Source organism: Patiria miniata, unplaced genomic scaffold (assembly GCF_015706575.1).
Source record: "Patiria miniata isolate m_02_andy unplaced genomic scaffold, ASM1570657v1 HiC_scaffold_5, whole genome shotgun sequence".
Classification (NCBI taxonomy): Eukaryota; Metazoa; Echinodermata; class Asteroidea; order Valvatida; family Asterinidae; genus Patiria; species Patiria miniata.
This window is the reverse complement of record NW_024037072.1, coordinates 20,256,542-20,274,194: the sequence shown is the minus strand read 5'-3', so window position 1 is coordinate 20,274,194 and position 17,653 is coordinate 20,256,542. Positions and strand designations below refer to the sequence as shown.

General features: G+C 41.6%; 1 protein-coding gene across 1 annotated transcript; it reads right to left on the bottom strand.

Annotated features, from left to right (window-relative positions):
- Nucleotides 1–3,694: 3,694 nt before the first annotated feature.
- LOC119741514 (tetratricopeptide repeat protein 8-like) lies at nucleotides 3,695–17,461 on the bottom strand. Its single transcript, XM_038217297.1, has 12 exons — nucleotides 17,351–17,461; nucleotides 16,528–16,660; nucleotides 16,119–16,239; nucleotides 14,022–14,242; nucleotides 13,107–13,196; nucleotides 12,275–12,405; nucleotides 10,564–10,762; nucleotides 9,408–9,547; nucleotides 8,267–8,441; nucleotides 7,315–7,437; nucleotides 5,710–5,793; nucleotides 3,695–4,219 (listed from the first exon to the last, which is right to left on the bottom strand). The coding sequence occupies exons 2-12, from the start codon at nucleotides 16,627–16,629 to the stop codon at nucleotides 4,103–4,105; spliced, it is 1,503 nt and encodes a 500-aa protein (XP_038073225.1). The 5' UTR covers nucleotides 16,630–16,660; nucleotides 17,351–17,461; the 3' UTR covers nucleotides 3,695–4,102.
- Between the last annotated feature and the right edge of the window lie 192 nt (nucleotides 17,462–17,653).

The following is a 17,653-nucleotide window of genomic DNA, read 5'->3' as shown; positions in this document are numbered from 1 at the left end:
GGGGGGGACTTCCCCCCCCCGATTTACTTCCCCTCTTGTGGAATGTGGACGTTATTGTGGCCCCGAGCATAAATGTGCCCCCTTGAGATAAAAACCAATTATGATAGAGTTATGATACGAACGTGGAATATGAAAACCGAGCCCCAAACTTTAACAATTAATGCGCCCTTACAATGGGCACACAATGCGTAGTTCGCATAATGGCCTGTCGACATTTCAGCACGGATGTGCCCTAAAAAAATATGTTGGACGCTGCTGCACCGACGGAAGATGCCTTTAAATGAGCAATTTTCCCTTTTCTGTACCCCCCCCCCCCCAGTTTGAAAACCATTCCGCCGACGCTGATCATGACGACTTGTAGAGGAGCATTGTTTTGATGGCCAGTTTTCCATCTCTAGAGGGGCACAATATTATTATTGCGAGAGGAGTATTTGTGTTTTTGAGGGGCAGTTTTGCATTACAAGAGAGGAGACAATTTTATTTGTAGTGCGATCATAAGGGGCAGTTTTGTTTTCAACTCGAGGGCCCTCGAGTTGAAAACAAAACTGCCCCTTATGATCGCACTACAAATAAAATAGTTGAAAACAAAACTGCCCCTTATGATCGCACTACAAATAAAATTGTCTCCTCTCTTGTAATGCAAAACTGCCCCTCAAAAAGGGGGCACATTTCTAACCGCGGGAGGGGCACTTTTGTTGGCCCGGGAAAATCTAGGGAAGAGTCGATTGTGTTGCGGTTGTCTCCCACATTCCTTGGGCCAAGGGTCTTCGGCCCACCACCTTAATTAATCCGGCCTTGGATACATGTAGGCCTATTTCTGTTGTTAATCCCGGGAGCTGATCTTGACTTCAAGTCGTACAACTCATTACTATATATAACAGGAAAAGAAGGTCCCTGTGTTTTCAGAGTAAATACACTACCATGCACCGTTGGGAATCGAAACAAGGCAGGAAGAAATAAAGAATAGGGATGTGGTTCAGTGTTCCATAATGAATCCGAAGGGAAAGGGAAGTATAGTAGGTCTACTTTTTAATTAAAACGACTGTGGCATGATGGTGGCATCCTGCGCACAACGGTATGGCGTCTCAGCAAGCGGGCATACATCTTCAACAAAAACATGTAGGCCAAGATTTACCATCCGTTGCTTTTGGGGGGGGTGTCAGTTAAAAACTGATTTGTAATCAAGTCGTCCATCATAAGTCAGTCACAAACATTGACCTTTATTAAGGGAATAAATGTGTGCTTGGCCGGTTTGAAACACTATGTTTACGACCGCGCTTGGAGTATGGATGCTGATAATTACCCGAGCCGAATTATCAGTATCCACGGCCAAGCACATATCCCATTCATAAATACCGTATATGGAGATTGGCGCGCACGTCGCACGTAAAGCGCGTGCGATGTAGCGCAGAACGCATCTGTGCCGGTGTATATATCATTAACTTAAGACTATGAAATACTTACTCACTGGTAGTATTGCGCATGCCTACGTGAGGATTGTGAACGTTCAACCAATAAACGCTGAAAAGCACTGGATTTAATAGGAGTACACATTTCATGTAACACTAGAAAAGTGTTTAAAACCAGCCAGCCGGTCTTAAAACCAGCCACGTGACGGGCTCTCGACCAATAGGAATGGGTAAACTGTCTAGGTATTTATGAATAAAACATTAAATAGACATGTATAGCGCTATGATGACAAGTCAAATGATAAGTATCACATTAAGGACCATGTATGAACAATGACAGAAGGGATGACTTTGTTGCAGTTCATTAGAACAACTTACAGACTTATGACAACAACAAAGGGACGGCTGAAGAAGCAACTACAAGACGACTCATCATTTTTTCAACTTTTTCACTTTTTAATGTACACTCACACACTTTTGAGAACGATTTACAATATATACTTCGCTTTGGGTGATATTATTCTCACCATAACACTATTTAAAATCAAGGTGCACGACACATTTCTCTTAACAAAAACTGACTAAAACTGCCAATAATCCACACATTACAATAAACTGGCTTGTAGATGTGTTGCATACGTGTATACATTTGGGGAGCCCTTCAGTTTTCTAGTTTTTAAAAAATTCTCATTGTTGGCAACATTACTTTCATTCCATGGGTGCTGGAAAGGATGTTTAAATCTGACATACACTCACTGAATTTACATTTTAACAGTTTTTTGGGAGGTTTATTTTACAGTTGAACAAAGAAATTGACTGGAGCGCTTGAACCTGGAACCTGGGCCGGTTCCAGTGCTCTACTAACCGAGTTATCCAGCCCCGTGTTGGCGGTTCAACTGTTCCGCTAGTCAATTTCTTTGTTCAACTTAAAAAATTGTATAAATGACAATCCTCACGTAGGCATGCGCAATACTACCAGTGAGTAAGTATTTCATAGTCTTAAGTTAATGATATATACACCGGCACAGATGCGTTCTGCGCTACATCGCACGCGCTTTACGTGCGACGTGCGCGCCAATCTCCATATACGGTATTTATGAATGGGATATGTGCTTGGCCGTGGATACTGATAATTCGGCTCGGGTAATTATCAGCATCCATACTCCAAGCGCGGTCGTAAACATAGTGTTTCAAACTGGCCAAGCACACATTTATTCCCTTAATAAAGGTCAATGTTTGTGACTGACTTATGATGGACGACTTAATTACAAATCAGTTTTTAACTGACACCCCCCCCCCCAGGCCAAAAGCAACTTATGATACATCTTGGCCTACATGTTTTTTTGTTCAATATATATGCCCGCTTGCTGAGACGCCATACTGTTGTGCGCAGGTTGCCACTATCATGCCACAGTCGTTTTAATTAAAAAGTAGACCTACTATACTTCCCTTTCCCTTCGGATTCATTATGGAACACTGAACCACATCCCTATTCTTTATTTCTTCCTGCCTTGTTTCGATTCCCAACGGTGCATGGTAGTGTATTTACTCTGAAAATACAGGGCTTTCATGTCCTTTATATATAGTAAAGAGTTGTACGACTTGAAGTCAAGATCAGCTCCCGGGATTAATAACAGAAATACATGTATCCAAGGCCGGATTAATTAAGGTGGTGGGCCGGAGACCCTTGGCCCAAGGAATGTGGGAGACAACCGCAACACAATCGACTCTTCCCCAGATTTTGCCAGGCTAACAAAAGTGCCCCTCCCACTTTTTTACACTTTTGAGAACAATTTACAATATATACTTTGCTTTGGGTGATATCATTCCTACCATAACACTATTTAAAATCAAGGTGTACGACACATTTCTCTTAACAGAAACTTACTAAAACTGCCAATAATCCACACATTACAATAAACTGGCTTGTAGATGTGTTGTATACGTGTATACATTTGGGGAGCCCTTCAGTGTTCTAGTTTTTAAAAAATACTCTTTGTTGGCAACCTTACTTTCATTCCATGGCTGCTGGAAATGATGTTTTATATCTGACACACACTCACTGAATTTACATTTTAACAGTTGTTTTGAGGGGTTTATTTTACAGTTGAACAAAGAACTTGACTGGAGTGGTTGAACCTGGAACCTGGAACCTGGGCCGGTTCTGGTGCTCTACTAACGCGTTGGCGATTCAACTGTTCTGCTAGTCAATTTCTTTGTTCAACTTCAAAATTTGTATAATGACAATAATAAGATGTATATTTACATCACCCCGACGCAAAGTTCATCTTATGAAAAGTTTAATTGTGGTACCCGCTGCTACATGTACATCAGATTCCAACCAGCCAACCGATCCCGCAAGCTCGGTGGTCAAGTAGTAAGACGCCTGCAATAGAGAGCAGGAGGTCGTGGGTTCGAGTCCCACCCGAGTGATTTTATCCACCTTTCACTTGGGAGGTAACACACTGAGTATACAGTGTTTATACGTCGGTGAAGGGCAAAACCTAATATTGATTGAGTTCAGATTGTCTGCCTCAATGAAAGTCCCGTTCTGCCCCAGAAACATTGAATCGTATCAAGTAAACCGAGAGTCAGGTTTTTTTTAAACTAGACATTTCAATAACGGTTCTGACATCCGGAGATGTAGCCAAAGTAGGAGATGTAACTGCCATTTTGGATGTGCACTGTGACAGCTAGAGGATCGAGAAGTGTTTCTTGAGCTGTTCGAGTAGTTCTTTAGAGTCGCAGTGTTCAGGGTAAGCCTCTATGGCCTTCTTGGTTGCGTTGTAGCTGCTCTGTAAGTCTCCAACCTACCAGACGAGAAAAGGAGGGAATTCATATTAGATGTAAAGCAATCAAGGAGTTTATTTCTGTTGCCTCAATAGTGCCGATATTCTTTAACCCTAACCTTCTCAAATCCTCCAAAATCCTCTTTGCAAAATGGAGGATTTTGCAGGATTGGGGCTATATATGCAAAAATGTGTGACTGATTTAGGAGGATGCACTGTGTCAAGGTCTTAGGCCGGACCTTGTGTTGTTTATGCTCAGCCGTGCATAAATTTAGGCCTGTATTATACTTGAAATCCTCCACACTGCTCCAGGATGTCACTAGCTCTGCCTCAACATATTGACAGTGATTGCTGGAGGAGTTTCCAAGATTGAGGCAATTGTCACCCCTCCAAGGACCACATGCAAGAAATAATAGATGATTATGGAAAATTGAAGCTATATTTTTTTACATGGAGACAGTTGGAGGATTTGCAGGATTAAGGTTGCATCCTAGCAAAAAAGTCTAGGGAGTTAGGGTTAATAATGCATATTTATAAAGCGCACGTATCCACTCTTATTGGTGCTCAAGGCGCTTCATCATTATTACCCTGCTTATTGGGCCAATGAAACATTCCAAAGACAATCTCAGCTCCCTTGAGAGTATACAGCTTGATGCTGCCATTTCGACACAAAACAGCTCAAATCAACCACAGTAACCATCACTAACCTCGCAGGTACCCATTTACTCTTACTCCTGGGTGAGGAGAAACAATGAGTGACAAAGTGCCTTGCCCAAGAGCACACGCACCATGACCCAGGCTGGGCTCAAACCCACAACCTGCAGACCATGAATTTAATGCTCCAGACCACAAGGCCACGGCACTCCACTTTTCTCACTCCATTCACTTTTCTCACTCCATCCACCATTTCATTTGATATAGTTATTACTCTTTTGTGAATTCACAAGGCTACTTTTTCTGCCTGTTTTCTGTTTTACAAAAAGGACAAACAGATGCCAGTATATCATTTGTCATTCATTTTCTGGTGGTAACACAATTACTCTTCTAAGCTTTCTCTCTAAAGGCAGATAGGTGTTGGGATTGTGCCTTTGATGATACAAGCATGGCATTTGGCACACAGTCAGAGTATGTAACTATGTCATTAAAACATTATTTGGCCATAGGGCCATCGCAGATTTGTCCTTTGAAAAAAATATTGTTAGAATAACAAGCAATGGCAGCCATTTTCAAAATTTTGAAAATTGCTTGTTATTCTACCTATATTTTTTTAAAGGACAAATCTGCAATAGCCCTACAGCCAAATATCTTTCTCATGACATACTCTGACTGTGTGCCAAATGCCTACTTGTATCATCAAAGGCACAATCCCCCAAATGTTTCCCATATCTGCCCCACTAATTCCCTGCCAATATTTGAATTTTTTATGGCTAAAAAGTGAAGAATTTTATTTGAAAGTCCAAGAGTTTTTTAAGGTTTATTTTAGTCAATCGAAATTGTTATAATTGTTTTACCTGATCTGAAAGTGTCGCAAAGTTGTAGTGAGGTTCAAACATATGTGGGGCTAATGACTCCGCTGCCTGGAAAAATGCTCGTGCCTGAAAATAAAAACACATCAATTATTAATTAAAGCAGATTATTAATTGCTTGACTCTGTTAAAAACATACAGTACTGCACCCAGGGGGTCATGCCATTTGGAGAAACTATTTTGGGGAATTTTAATAAGGGAATAAAGATGTGCTTGGTAAAACTAGCTAGGGGCCTGGATGTGGATTATGGCCCGAGCCGAGTATAATCAATAAATGACACATATGATTAACAGCTCTAAATTAAAGGGAATGTACAACATTTGCTTTTGCTGCAATTTTCAGAAATAAATGGGTTTGGAGGATTAGTATGTTATAGCAAATATTGTTAAAATGACTTGTTTCACGTTTTGGGCTTGTGGATGTTGGAAAAACCAATCATGTTCTTGTAGTCTGGTTCCCCGACCCCACTTAAGATGAAACGGAGCAATTTATAGACTTTTGGGAATTTTAAAGTCAGAGAATCAGTCTAGCAGGCTTGTACCCCTTCACAGGTGTGCAATCAATTGCAAAGAAAACAATGAATAACTAATTATGAAAAACTAGAAGGTTTTGAAAAAAAGCCATTTTTTTCAAACGCTGGTCGGCCGACCAGCGTTGGAAAAATACCATTTTTCTTGAGAATGATAGCACACCAGGCGCCATGATTTTACAGGATGCTTTAGACTGTCAGTCCCTAACAATCCAGTAAGGTATTTCATGATAATTTGATCATTTCGTTTTGTGATGTTTGCAAATGTTGTATCTTCCCTTTAAAGTAAAAACACATCCGCTTTGTGCACAGTACTCTCACACATACATGTACAATTACGTTTCTCTTCCAAGCCGTCAGACCCTGCAAGGCATGCAATAATAATGCCTTGCAACTTGTCAACCTGTACTGCACTTTTGACAGGCTCTCTGCACTGACAACGTTCACATGAAACCAATTCCCTGAGGGCAAGCAAGCCTCTGGAGTTGTGCTTTCCATGCCCAGTACAGTTTCTTGAATTCCTAATGGGTTTTGATGCATGGATGGATCACACTCAAACCTTAGAATTCCAGGTGCATGAATTTTTTAATGGTCACACTTGTGGTACATGGACAAACCTTTTGAATCAGATATTTCTTGATTCAAAATTTTAAAAAAATAGCATGCTCTCTTAGGCCCCCCCAAAAAGTCTCTGGTTTCTGGTATGCGCGCGCGTCACCGTAGCCATGCGCGTTGGCAAAATGAAAACTTTTTTTTTCAATGAAAGATGATGTCTCAAAACCGCCAAACTCACTGGTTTGACTGGAATCCTGCTGCTGCACAATCTTAACGTGTTTTAATATGGGGTTATGATCGAGAATAAGCTTTATGTGGCCTCTCTGGACTCCCATATATTTGCACTAAGTTTAGTCGGGCACCATTTGCAGTCATCAGCCAACATTTGAAGCAAAAAAAAACAGGTGAAAAAAAAAAGCTGCGTCGCCGCACCACTTTTTGGGCAAGCTTCATACCAGAAACCGGAGACTTTTTTTTTGGGCCTTAAAATTCCTCATAAACAAACCTGGTCTAGATGACCCTTCCTGAGCTCCAGAACACCCAGGTTGTTGTAGGCCTCAGGGTGGTCGTTGTTGGACACTAACGCCAGACGGAAACACTGCAGGGCCAGGCTGGTATCCCCAATGCCCTAGGGAAACACGAGCATGTATAATCAATATTGTGCTTAGGTCACGGGGTCTAGGAGCTAGACAGTGCTTTATAAGGTCAGTATGTCTATTTTCAAGTTCAATAAATGTGATTCTATTTAATTGATATCCTGTTCTGTTATTCCTTTTACTTCTTTCATATTCCAGAGGCCCATTGTTGCCGCTGTGTTGATAAGAAGAGGCCTATTCTGAACATTGTTTTGGTAGCGTTTTAGGGTAGTCACAAAGAAAGGCTTGTATCCTTTTCATTCATGGCTGAATATCAGTGAAACTTTTTCAGACTGCAGTCAATACCCAGACCAAATATTGGCTGAAGAGAAAAACTGGTAACCTTTCCTGTTTTTGTGGGCGACAAGGACATGTCCAAAGGGACAATTTTTTTTACTTGCCTTGTACATCACACAACATTATGGCTGGTATCCTGTTTTTACAAAGCAGATATTTTCCGTGACTGGCACGCCTGAATTCAAATCTGGGACGAGTTCCGAACAAGTTGCAGACATTGTATCGGGTATAAGTTGCAGGATTCGGAACAACTTCCCCGCTATCTTCCCGCAATGAAGTTATCAGTATTGGTGAGTCAAGCAGTAATAGTTGCTAATGAAAATTTCCCCGGAACGTGTCTGGGACATATGCAGAGCTTCTTCCATGAGTGGTTCTACCCGCAACTTGTCTGGAACTCATCCCGGATATGAATTGAGGCGGGCCCTTAGCAGCTCCACAAAATAGTCCCCAGGATTTAGTTAAGAGGAAAAGGCGAAAAGGCATTGAATTCAATTTTTGGTAAAAGCATTTATCTCTGATGCTTACCACAGCCACTTGTCCTATATTATACCATATGTCGGCCGTCAGCAGGTCGTCGGTGGACAAGGACAGAGCGCGCTCAAATGTGCTCAGCGTCATGTCGTACTGCTGGGCATAGAAGCAACACAGACCTAGATTGTTGAACAACTCGGCATTGTACACGCCCATCTGTAGCAGTCGCCTGCGAGACAACCGACAGGGAGACAAAAGCACATTAGTGGAGGGAGGCCAAGAGGGCTTGAGTATTTTTTTTTCAAAAGGGAAAGGGGATTGAGTATGGGCTCCGTGCGCCATCAAAAGAGGGCGCATTTTTACCTCTTTTGAGAGCTCCGTGAACGGGACACACAGCGTGAGCGTACTGTACTGTTTGCGCCCACAGTAAGCACGACTTCCTGAATGTGCCAAAGCTATTTAGCCACAGAATCTTCGCGCGAATACTTTCGAATTTAGCTTGCGATGGTCTCCCTGACTAATCCCAGCCCCCAATAACTTTGGATCAATCGAAATTGCAGTGGATGGTTCTTGGTTCTTGGTTGGTTCTTCTCCTAAATACTCCACGTGGGAGTTTATACAGGACTCCCCCAACTCTCCTTTTCTGGCCGTTGAAGGAGTACTTGTGCACGGAGCCCATAATATCGTGTGCTATTTCCATATTGTAATATTAAAACTCAAAGTTATGTGTAGCTGATGGCTTGTAAAGAAGAATCGTTTTTGATTTTTTTTTTTTGGCAACAGTGTGAATACCACATGTGGCTAAACCGCCAACTGTATGGGGTTAATTACATAATAATAATAATAATAATAATAATAATAATTTGGGAGGCTTATCATCCTTACTCGCAGCTGGTATGCTGAATTGCGAAGGACGCGGCCACAAAGTGGTTGGGCCGCTGGCACGTAAAGGCGCCTATGGCTGCTGGCCACATCGACCCATATATGACCACGGAGCACAGCCTGAGATCGAAAGTGTTTGATTTTTCCCGAGGGAGGAAAACCGGAGGGCCCGGAGAAAAACCCTCGTGGCACAGGAGAGAACCAACGCACAACTCCACTCACATGTGATCCGCGGCCAGGATTCGAACTGTGGTCACCTTGGTGAGAGGCGAGCGCTTTACGGACAAGCCACCCATGCCACCTAACCACATACCTGTAGTAGCGTAGTGCAATCTCAGGTTGGTCTGTGTAGAAGTGGTAGTTGGCGATACAGGCTATGGCCTCCACGTGGGTGTTGTCATTGTGCAAGACCTGCTTGTAGAACTTGACTGCATTTGTCATGTCATTCAGGCCCTGAAATGGAATGGTTAGAGTTATGTAAAAATACATATAAAGTCTGACAACTCTGAAAAACATACCCTTTCTGTTAGGCAAAAAAAAAATACTCGGTCTCTGGTCAATTTTTTTTCTTTCTTCAAATTAACCACAACAGCGCCCCCTATTGCCGCACCTCCTCACATTTTTGTACCAAGGAGCACCAAGGAATGGGGAAATTGCACCAAGGCAAATGATAAAGGGCACCAAGGCAAATTATGGAGGACACCAATGTATAATGAGGACACAAAAAAGCAAAATAGTACCCACCTTGTCTGTACAATTCAAGCTTGAAAAAAAAAAAAACACTAAAAAAAAAACCGCGTCGCCGCATCAATTCCGAAACTTTGGTCTGACCAGAGACCGACTATTTATTTTTTTTGGTCTTATGAGTAATCTTTCCAAAATTATGGCACTGTCCTTATGGAAATGGTCAGTCCTTAAATGTGAGGTCTAAAAGTGTGACACCAAGATGTTTGCAACGGGATGACGTCTGTGTGTAAATTTGTGATAATAACTTCCAATTCAGCTCTGCATAATAATTTTAAGGTTATCTTCACATTTTGTCAAGTTGCGATCCCTGTGCTATTTTTGAGTTTCATCCCAAAAATTTAATTCCTTTTCTAGCAATACAAAAGTTAATCACTTCTGATTGAGACATCGACCCCCCAAAAATTACAGGTATTGGCTGCAAGACAATCATTCCGTTCTCGCGAGGTAGGCTGGTTCCCGCCCCACAATCAGTATCGATAATGTACGGACCGGGAGCCAGTCTGCCCGCAAAGCAAATCTGTTTGTGCCCAAAACAAAAACCCCTTTTTTCAAAGGGTTGCAGATGTAAAAAAAAAAAAAAAAGGAAAAAAATGGAAAAAAGGAAAAAGGAAGCTTTTTGGTTGGAATAAAATATACAAGCTGAAAATTATTAATAGAAAAAAAAATGAATTTGTTGAAGAGCACAGGGAACGCAACTTTTTTGTCAACATCTTAATTATTACCTCATATATCCTAGCTATGCCGGTCAGCAATGCCGTTTCTCCGGGATGTTTCTCCAGTCCCTGCTTGTAGATATCAATAGCTGTCAGTGGCTGGTCCAGACGTACGTAGACCTTACACAGATACAGGTATGTATCTACCATCTCCTGTTGTTTGAGGGCCGATTTGAACTGACGTTCGGCGTCGCGGTAAAGCCCGAGCCTGAAAATGAAGGAAGTCCATCGACGTGAAATTAACTGGCCTCACAGTGCCCCTCTTCATCAGTTTTGATGTTTTATAAAGGTTTTGAAAATAAAATGTAGGTTTTTAAAAGTTTCCCACGGGTGAAAATGTAGGCATTTATAGGTTTTTAGCCAGGGTGCAATTTTTCATCGTTGAGGTAGCAGAAATATAGTTATTTGTTGACTGCAAGTTCTCCACACTAGAGAAAGTTTCCTATCACTAACTTGCAGGATTTCATGCAAACTGCCCAATTCTGAGTTCACTTGTTATATTGACAATGTTCTTATATTGGCATTTTGAAACTGTGGATCAAATTGATTTTTAAAATTTTTTCTTTAAAAATTGTTAAAATGCATGGCAGAATAATTACAGGTTTTTATATGTTATATAGGTTACTTTAAAAAAAAAAGAGGTTTCGGAGTTGTGTAGGTTTTTTTTAGGTTTTCTAGGATTGAAAGGTTTTGCTGCGAGGCCTGAATTAAGGATTGTGTGTACAACTTCACTCTAAGCAGTAACAAAAAAATGCATAGTCTGCATTTTAAGCTTTATGGTCTCCATGCTGTCAATCATTCTCAATGCTGTCCAATGCATTTCTGTCCATGCATTTCTCTTTACACAAAAATGCTATGAGCCTTGTCAACATTATTGCTAATTATAAAAGAAAAGCATTCAGACGGTTTAGTGTTCTCTGTTTATTGTGGAGGTTTAATTTGCAGCACATTGTTCAGTTTTTGAGTCAGGAAACTGTATCCTCAACTAAATTTACCTATACGAGTCTCTACATCAGAAAAGCTTTCATTTACAATCTCCATCCCTACCCATCTACCAACTGCCGCCACCCCTGGTAGCTCGCCAAATTTAGAGCATGTTACATGAAGGTGAGGGAATGGAGCCTTAAATAAGTTACTGCACTTTAAAGATATAGTCCATCATTTGTAATTTGTGCATTTTGTTCGTTTGAAGCAACAAAAGTGTTCAAAATCTAAAGAAAGGGAACTGAACAACTAACCTGATGAAGTTTCAGCTCAGCTTCAGCTGTATATTTCGAGAAAAAAAGCATCCTAGGATCTCAATTTCAAATCAAAAGTTGCTGAACCATGTTTTGGATTGGGCCTGAATTCAGCGTCCGAGACAAGTTCTCACTGAGCCGATTGCAGTTACGCGATGTCGCGCACTGATCCGAAGAATTATAGCAACCGCGTGTGCCTGTGCGTCGTGCCAATGCTTGCGCGCGCTTTGCCGAATAACAAAACGAACTACTAATTTAAATTTTCCTACGGTGCGTCTTAAGAAGCACCCTTGGAAATGCCTTCTTTCGTTGATTACTTCAAAATGACAGCTTGCCAGAAAGAATAATTTCACAGGGAGTTTAGTCCCCTTACTATCTTTCAACCAAGTATGTTATTCAACAATAATTACGCCAGTTACTTTTCGGATAGCTGTAAATGATGGACTATAGCTTTAATGGATTTTCACCCCAAGCTTACTGACCTGTAGTAGCATTTTCCCAGTTGCACCTTCCACCACCAGTCCTTGAATCCACAGGCCTCAGTGGCCAGGGCGGCTAACTCTAGCGCATTACGGACGTCATTCTCGTGGTGGAATATATACTCAAACAGAGGCTGCAATGATCAAAAGGAGGATATCAGTATTGAAGTCTAGTCTGGTCACAAGTAAATCACAAGCCAATCTGTATCTGTATCTGTTTCTGTACAAACGCCTGGTGTGGCTATCGCGTACAGCCTCATCATGGTGTATGTATGAGGATAACTCACTGCCAGAAACACCGGGGCGAACCCCTTCTCTTAGCGATAAGTGTTTGCTGGATTCTTTTACGTGCATTTATACAACACACGGGACCTACAGCTTTACGTCCCATCCGAAGGACGAAGCAATAATGGTTAAGTGCCTTGCTCAAGGGCACAAGTGTCCGGGCCCGGGCTCGAACCCACGCCACTGTTGCCTCTGCAACACCAGAGCATGAGTCCAGTGCTTTTAACCGCTAGGCCATCTCAACCCAGTGAGATTCCCCAGTCTGGTCTCATTTGAACAGTGGATGAACAGCTAATACTTCTGTCGCAGTTCAGTTGAATAGCTTATGACTAGACTTGCGACTGGATGACTTGTGGTGGACTTGCGAGGATCTGTGAGGATTTTTGATGGACTCGACTAAACATTGGATGATTTTTTAGACGTTGGAGGCAGCTAACACACCGGTTCTTTTCAATTGTTTACGTCATGTACATGTATAAGCTCATGAAAAATTTAGTTTTCAAGGTGGAAAGCATCTTTCAGCAAGAGGGCAAGTTGAGTACACACTAACCTTAGCTAGGTTGGGTCTGGCTGCATACTTGCTGAAGTTCAGCCTGGCAAGGTTGATGAAAGGGCCGTCAGGGGTGGACAGCATGGAAGCCTGGACATGTCAAGAAGAAATTAAAACAAAGGTAATTTGTGATAAATACTTCATCCAAAGTGGTAAGCACAATAGACCGATTTCATATATATCGGTCTACAAATTGAATTTGTAAAAGTCCAATCATCTCATGCTATCTTAGTACAGTTTTGAATAACACCTCTAGATTACCAATAAGCTTCATATTCAGGGGTTTCAAGTTTGCGCCAATTTTCTAACATATCTTAACATCTCATCCTTGCAGTTTCAATTTTCATGTAGAATAATCAGAAAGAGCCCTTGCATACCCTCCAAGCTCCATCAATATCCGCCAGATTTTGTAGGATTTTGGAGGAGTAAGGAAGGTTCAGCCCAGCAACTTGTACTTTGCTTAGGGCTTGATGCCCTAGCTATTAACCCTTACCCTACTTGACCCTCCAATGCATGCCAATTGTGCCTCAAGAAAATCTCCTATGTTTTTTGCATGGCCCTCCAATATCTGCCATGTCATTTCAAGGGTAACTGGACAGGCACTCCAATACATGCCACAGAGAACAATGAGAGTCCTCTGATAACAAAGTGAGTGCCCCCAGCTGGTCAGTATCAGGCACCCTCCAGGGCCTCCAACTCCTGCCAATTGGAGCCTTCACTGTTAAGACTTGTTATCTGCCAAATAACTGCAGCTGGAGGGCATTGGCATAACCAACTGACATGCAGTAAACTACCCTCAGAGAGTAAGGGTTAAAGAATGTGACATTAGTTTCCTACACAGTTGTGGTTTTAAAATGATTCTGGAATGTTCGTAAAAAAAATCCGGATGACTTAAGATTATCGATCTTAACTTACAGTTCCCAGCCGGACGAATCTCCCCGAGGCACTGGTAACCGGCCGGGCAGTGTGTGCAGTCCTTGGTGTGCGGATGGCTTGTTCCATGGTTCCCGGCCGGCCGGACTGGGTGCCTGGCCGGACGAAGCCACTCAGTGGCCGGCCAGACTGGGATAAGGGGCGTACACCGGCGCTGGGCGCCCCCTGACCTGTGCCTGGTTTCTTCAGCGACGTTCCTGGCCCTGTACAATAGGGTCAGAAATTCAGGGGTTGCACATGAAAACTGCAAATACAACATTGAGGTGACACAAGTTTGAGCAAATTGGCCTGGAATAATTGTTAGCCATGAATATGATCCAATTTTTAAGTTGAACAAAGAAATTAACTGGAGCGGGGTTTGAACCTGCGACCTCTGTATTGCTGTTCCAGTGCTCCACCAACTGAGCTATCCAGCCCCATGTTGGCAGTCCCCAAATTGCCAATGTCTTTGTTTAAGGGATGCTAGTCAGGTAGCCAGGGATCAGACTCAAAGTCACGATACTAGCAATTATGCTGCAAACCTGGGAAATAGCAAACGGGGATCACTCAGAAAGGATACGTTTTTTTTTTTTATTACAATTTTTTTCAATAAAACCACAAAGGGAAACTGGATAGATACATGTATAATAATTTTCAAGTTGAACAAAAAAATCAACTGCAGGAGGGTTTGCAAGTTGAACCTGCAACCTCCGGATTGGTTCCGGCAATCCGGAAGATTGGATAATCCACTGCAGGTGCATCTAAAATCAACATTTTGATATTCGGCTTGAGCACCGGCAGTGCTGGATGTTTGAAAATAAAATGTACCAACTGGTCTGAACTAATTGTGTCAACTGCACAACAAAGTGACAGAAATAAAGAACAGTTTTAATGAACCATATAGTAATGGATAAAGCATACACAATCTGCAGTTGAAGGTGCAGCAACTAATTGCCTGACGCGTCATTTCATGGTGTGACCAACTAAATGGAAGAACGTCAAGTTCAGTAATTTTGCTATTAGTAATTATGTACAATGCATTTGCAGGCCTAAAGGATCATTTGCATTTACTCCAAAAGTAACCTGCTGGATTAGTATCAAAAAGCTTATTTTGATTACAGATTGTACCGGTACTAAGCACCAAGTGAATTTATATTCTTTCTGGCTTGCTGTCATTTAGAAGAAATCAAAAAATGTAGGTGATATCCAACGATCAGCCAACTGACTGATCCTTGGAAATAAAGAGTTCTTTTAACGAATTTGTGTTTCATGATAAAAAAGTTGTGAATGATTTTCCCTGTTTTCTCGAAAAGTTAGTATCCACTAAGCTGAAACTGCAACAGGTTCTTAGGTTTGAGAATTTGCAAACATCAAAAAACAAAAATACAAAATTATTATGAAATACCTTACTGGACTGTAAGTGAATGACAGTGTAAAGCATCCTGTAAAATCATGGCACCTGGTGTGCTGTCATTTTCAAGAAAAGTGGAATTTTTGTATCAATTTCCAACACTGGTTGGCTGACCAGCATTGGAAAAAACTCTTTTTTTTTCAAATACTGCCCCCAATTTCCGCATTTTGTTTGCAATCGATTACAGACCCATGAACGGGTAGCAGACAAGGCGGCTAGACTGGTTCCCTGACCTTACAATTCCCAGACGTCAATAAATTGCTCCGTGTCATCTAAAGTGGGGTTAGGGAACCAGACTTCAAGAACATGAATGTTTTTCTTGGTTTTTCTAGCATCTTCGAACACAAACTTCAAACAAGTCAGTGTAACAACATTTGCTATAAAATACTAACCTCCCAAATCCATCCATTTCTGAAAATTACAGCAAAAGCAAATGTTGTATATTCCTTTTAAACTCTGACAATACACCGATCTATCAGGCCTCGCCAACTGCGCGCATGTGGTCAAAAACAACACGTAAGCCTCTCCAATGCATCACTGTATGTTCCGGACGCATGCGTCATTGCGAGTGTACACATGTCGCACGACGCACACTTGTTAATGTATGTTGAACATTAATCATGGCCATGATTGGCCAATGGGGTGGAGGTTAGCAGACTGGTCTATCAAGCAGAAAAGCAGATTTTTACGTGTGATCTGAGCAATGGTGTTGTCATCCATCAACATCTCCGCGATGCCTTCCTCATCCACGTCAATCTCATCAACGTAGACCTGCTCTGTCAGGGCCCTTGTCTTCAGAGACCACGCCGCCTGTAATGATCAAAGGCATCAGTGGTAACTTTTTTTTTATTTTTCAAAGATTCTTGAGAAGCATTTAGTAAATAATACAACGATGCCAGGAATGTAGTCAATTCCATCACACGTAAAATAATGAGTCCAGTCACAAGTCCAGTCATAACTAACAGTAATCTTTCAGAGGGACAGAGCCTTGAATCAGACAGAAAAATTTAATCTGGCCTTCGTCAAATGTTCAGACGAGTTCAAAACTTTGAGGGGTCGTAAAAAAGTAACTACTGCCATTCACGGCTACTGACATACTTGGTCATATGGGTTTTTCTCCAACAGCTCAGTGCAGATATTGATGCAGTCTTCAAACTTCCTCCTGCGAAACAGGCTGTAGGCCATGTACATTGGATCCATGACGACAGACTGAAGTTCTTTTTACAATTAACTATGAGAGATAGAGTAACAAGTTCTCTTAGATAATTATTAAAATTATGGAACGAATGTTGTACTTTTAAGCCACTTTCATGGTTGTGCCTACTATAGTACTAATGCTCTGAACTTTAAAAAATTCATACAAAAAATTGTGCAACCTGACGCCACTTTTTTCTTCATATAATCATCTCAATGAAGGTCATTCATTAACCTTGGCATTACAAAACTGATGATAAGATATGAATCTGGGACTGAGAAACATTTCCAATTTTGTTAGGAAATACTTAGAAAATGTTAGGAGTGGCGCGGCGTCAGGTTGCAACATCTTTTCTAAATTCTAGTCTTTTCAATTTCAGGCCAAAAATTTGAGATTATCAGTCCCCAATTCATTTTCTTTTCAACAATGGATTTTCATTGTTTATGTGAAAAAAGTACTTGTACAAACAAGCACATAACTACACAATCGCCACTACATTTGCAATAACGTTAAAAGCTCTACACAAAGTTAGACTATCGCCTATCCCAGTTACCGCACTACGCAAGACGTCGTCCAGGCCAGCTGGGCTACACTATCGTCGCGCGTAAGCAAGACTCCAATCAAGAACGTGGATCACACAGCAACTGAACTAGTAACTTTGCCAGTCTGTATCTCTGTTATTAAAAAGGCAGCTGAGTATTAATACTAGGTATACTATCAACTTACAAATACAATGATAAAACCTTGATTATTTCCTTAAACTAGGTGACGGTACGGCGTTTTGCAGCCATAACAACCGAGCCTGCTGCGCCGCCAGAGAAAGAATTTTGGCTTCAAAAGTAGGGCGCCCTCAATAGTTCACTGACAATTTCACTTCATTCTACCAAATCATATCCCCCAACAAAAATTAGTATACAAATATTGAATGCTTCGAGTGGTGTAGTAAAACTAGCCTCCCGAGGTGATCCATGGACCTTTCTATTTTCCCGAGGCGAAGCCGAGGGAAAATAGAATGAAATAGAAAATAGA